At 36.2% G+C, this 1733-nt stretch overlaps 1 protein-coding gene across 1 annotated transcript; it reads right to left on the bottom strand.

Moving 5' to 3' along the window:
• Positions 1-319: 319 nt before the first annotated feature.
• Positions 320-1161, bottom strand: IFNB1 (interferon beta 1). The gene has a single exon (XM_012450029.2). The coding sequence runs from the start codon at positions 1088-1090 to the stop codon at positions 527-529; it is 564 nt and encodes a 187-aa protein (XP_012305452.2). The 5' UTR covers positions 1091-1161; the 3' UTR covers positions 320-526.
• Between the last annotated feature and the right edge of the window lie 572 nt (positions 1162-1733).

Raw genomic sequence — 1733 nt, 5'->3', positions numbered from 1 at the left:
TTACGACTGGAGAATCTGGAGCACACAGCAGGAGCAATGGGAACCCCAGGTTTAGTTCCAGACCCTCCTGCTTGCCTCTTCCCTTTTAATCCCATATCAGTTCATGCCATATTTATCCCCCGGTAAGGTTCAGATTCCCTTATTATCTCTTACCTTGTGTATTCCACATAGCTGTCTTGAATTTTAAATTCCTTAAAGGCAGAGGCCAGAAAGTATACCAGTTTGGAGGTATATTTTAAAAAGAATATCTGATAGGTATTCAGCAATTTTTAAAAATAGTGATGGCTATATAAATCAAATTGAAATTAAAACTGCCATGTTGACTTTTGCATTAAAAATAATTTATTTTTCAAAATAAAAATTTAAATAAATAAAAGTAACTCATAATTTAATAAAAATTTTAAAGTCTTCTAGTGTCCTTTCAAAAGCAGTGCATTAGCCATCAGTCACTTAAACAGCATTTGCATGTTGAAGAATGCTTGAAGTAATTGTCCAGTCCCAGAGGCATACATAGGCTAGGAGATCTTCAGTTTCGGAGGTAACCTGTAAGTCTGTTAATAAAGTAAAAGTTCCTGAGGATTTCCACTCTGACTATGGTCCAGGCACAGTGGCTGTACTCCTTGGCCTTCAGGTAATGCAGAATCCTCCCATAATATCTTTTCAGGTGCAGACTGATCATGAATTTTCCCGTGGTGAATTCTTTTTCCTCCCATTTTTCTTGTAGGATTGTCTTCAGATGTTCTGCTTGCTGATAGACATTAGCAAGGAGGTTCTCAACAATAGTCTCATTCCAGCCAGTCCTAGAGAAATCTCTTCTGAAAATAGTAAAGATGTTCTGGAGCATCTCATAGACGATTAATGCCGCGTCCTCCTTCTGGAGCTGCTGCGGTTGTGTGAGCTCCTTAGGGACCTCAAAGTTCATCCTGTCCTTGAGGCAATCTTCAAGCCTTCCATTCAATTGCCACAGGAGCTTCTGACTCTGAAAATTGCTTCTTCTTTGTAGGAATCCAAGCAAGTTGTAGTTCATGGAAATAGCTGTAGTGGAGAAGCACAACAGGAGAGCAATTTGGAGGAGACACTGGTGGGTCATGATGAAAACAGAAACAGTGTAGCCTACTACCTGTTGTGCCAGAGCAGTCTTCAAAAGGTTGCAGTTAGAATGTCCTTTCTCCATGGGCATGGCCTATTTATATGAGATGGTCCTCTATCTATTCACAGGAATTTCCCACTTTCAGTTCTCCCTTTCAGTTTTCCTATGTCACTTTTACATTTGTAGTTAAGTTAAGCTATTATATTCGTGCAACTAGAATTGTTGCAAATATACATAAAATACAGTATTTTGACCAAAGGAAGTTATTTCCAGAAAACTGAGGATGACTGAAAATTATATGGCTGATATCATATGGAACAAATTATAAGGTCAATAACCAAATCTAGAAAAATAATTAGATATATTAAAAATAATATTAAAACAAGAAAGATCTTTCTCAGAAGATTTAAAACCCAGAAACTATAACAGAAAATACCAATAAATATGGCTATAGACAAATTGTAAGTTTCTGTAAGGCAAAAAACATAAAGTCAAAAAGGAAGAGCAGTATCAAAAACATATTTACAGTGCACAATGAGAAGGGATGATTTTCTTCATTTATGAAAAGCTCGTAAAATTAATAACAATTCAATATAAAAGTTTATAAATAGCCAGATACCAGGAAAAGCAATAAGACACCAAT

The sequence above is a fragment of the Aotus nancymaae genome, unplaced genomic scaffold, assembly GCF_030222135.1.
Source record: "Aotus nancymaae isolate 86718 unplaced genomic scaffold, 86718_ANA_hifiasm-v0.15.2.pri h1tg000003l, whole genome shotgun sequence".
Taxonomy (NCBI): Eukaryota; Metazoa; Chordata; class Mammalia; order Primates; family Aotidae; genus Aotus; species Aotus nancymaae.
This window is presented reverse-complemented; position numbering and strand designations above follow the sequence as displayed.